This window comes from Lipotes vexillifer, unplaced genomic scaffold, assembly GCF_000442215.2.
Source record: "Lipotes vexillifer unplaced genomic scaffold, Lipotes_vexillifer_v1.1 scaffold1044, whole genome shotgun sequence".
NCBI lineage: Eukaryota > Metazoa > Chordata > Mammalia > Artiodactyla > Lipotidae > Lipotes > Lipotes vexillifer.
In genome coordinates this window covers 100,970-101,555 of record NW_006779681.1, presented here as the reverse complement: position 1 = coordinate 101,555, position 586 = coordinate 100,970, and the positions used below count along the sequence as shown (strand labels likewise).

The 586-nt window shown below is 72.9% G+C and overlaps 1 protein-coding gene across 1 annotated transcript in view; it reads right to left on the bottom strand.

The window, feature by feature from the left end:
- CDS2 (CDP-diacylglycerol synthase 2) overlaps nucleotides 1–235 on the bottom strand; it is a 66,208-nt gene extending 65,973 nt beyond the window's left edge. The window contains exon 1 of the mRNA XM_007452863.1: nucleotides 179–235. Coding sequence (XP_007452925.1) covers nucleotides 179–235 — 57 coding nt within the window. The remainder of the gene's footprint in view (nucleotides 1–178) is intronic.
- Nucleotides 236–586: the final 351 nt, after the last annotated feature.

Sequence of the window (586 nt, the reverse complement as noted above, 5' to 3'; positions counted from 1 at the left end):
CCCTGCCGCGAGCTCCGCGGGGCCCAGCACCCGAGGACCCTTCCCGCAGACCAGGCCCGGGGCCGCCGACGGCCGCGCAGAAGAGTAAGATGGCAAGACGACCCCTCTGCGCGCGCCCCCGCACGGACCTCCGGGGGACTCAGCTGACCCGGCCGCGCCCACCCGATGCTGCCGCTACCTTGTCCTCGGGCGGTGCGTCCGGCTCGCGGGCCATCCTCTGCCTTAGCTCCGTCATGCTGGAAACACCAGCGCTTCGTCGCTGCGGCCGAGTGGCGCAGCCGCCGAGGCCGGCAGCTCAGCGCGGGCGCGCGCGGACACTGCTCGGCCAGCCCTCCGTCGCCTAAGCAGCGCAAAGCTTCGCAGCGGCTCCTGGCGCCACCGCAGCCCGGCCGCCAGCCCTGAAACTTGGCCCCGCCCGGTGCAGCCACCGCCCTTTCACCCGGGCTGAGCGCGACCAGCCTCCTACAGCCCAGCCCAATCAACTCCTTTTCTCGGGAGGGCCCCAAACGAGCGCGCACGCGCACCGCTGCCATCACAGTCCCGGAGATACACCAATGGCGCGAATCCGTCAGGGAGGCGGGGCGGG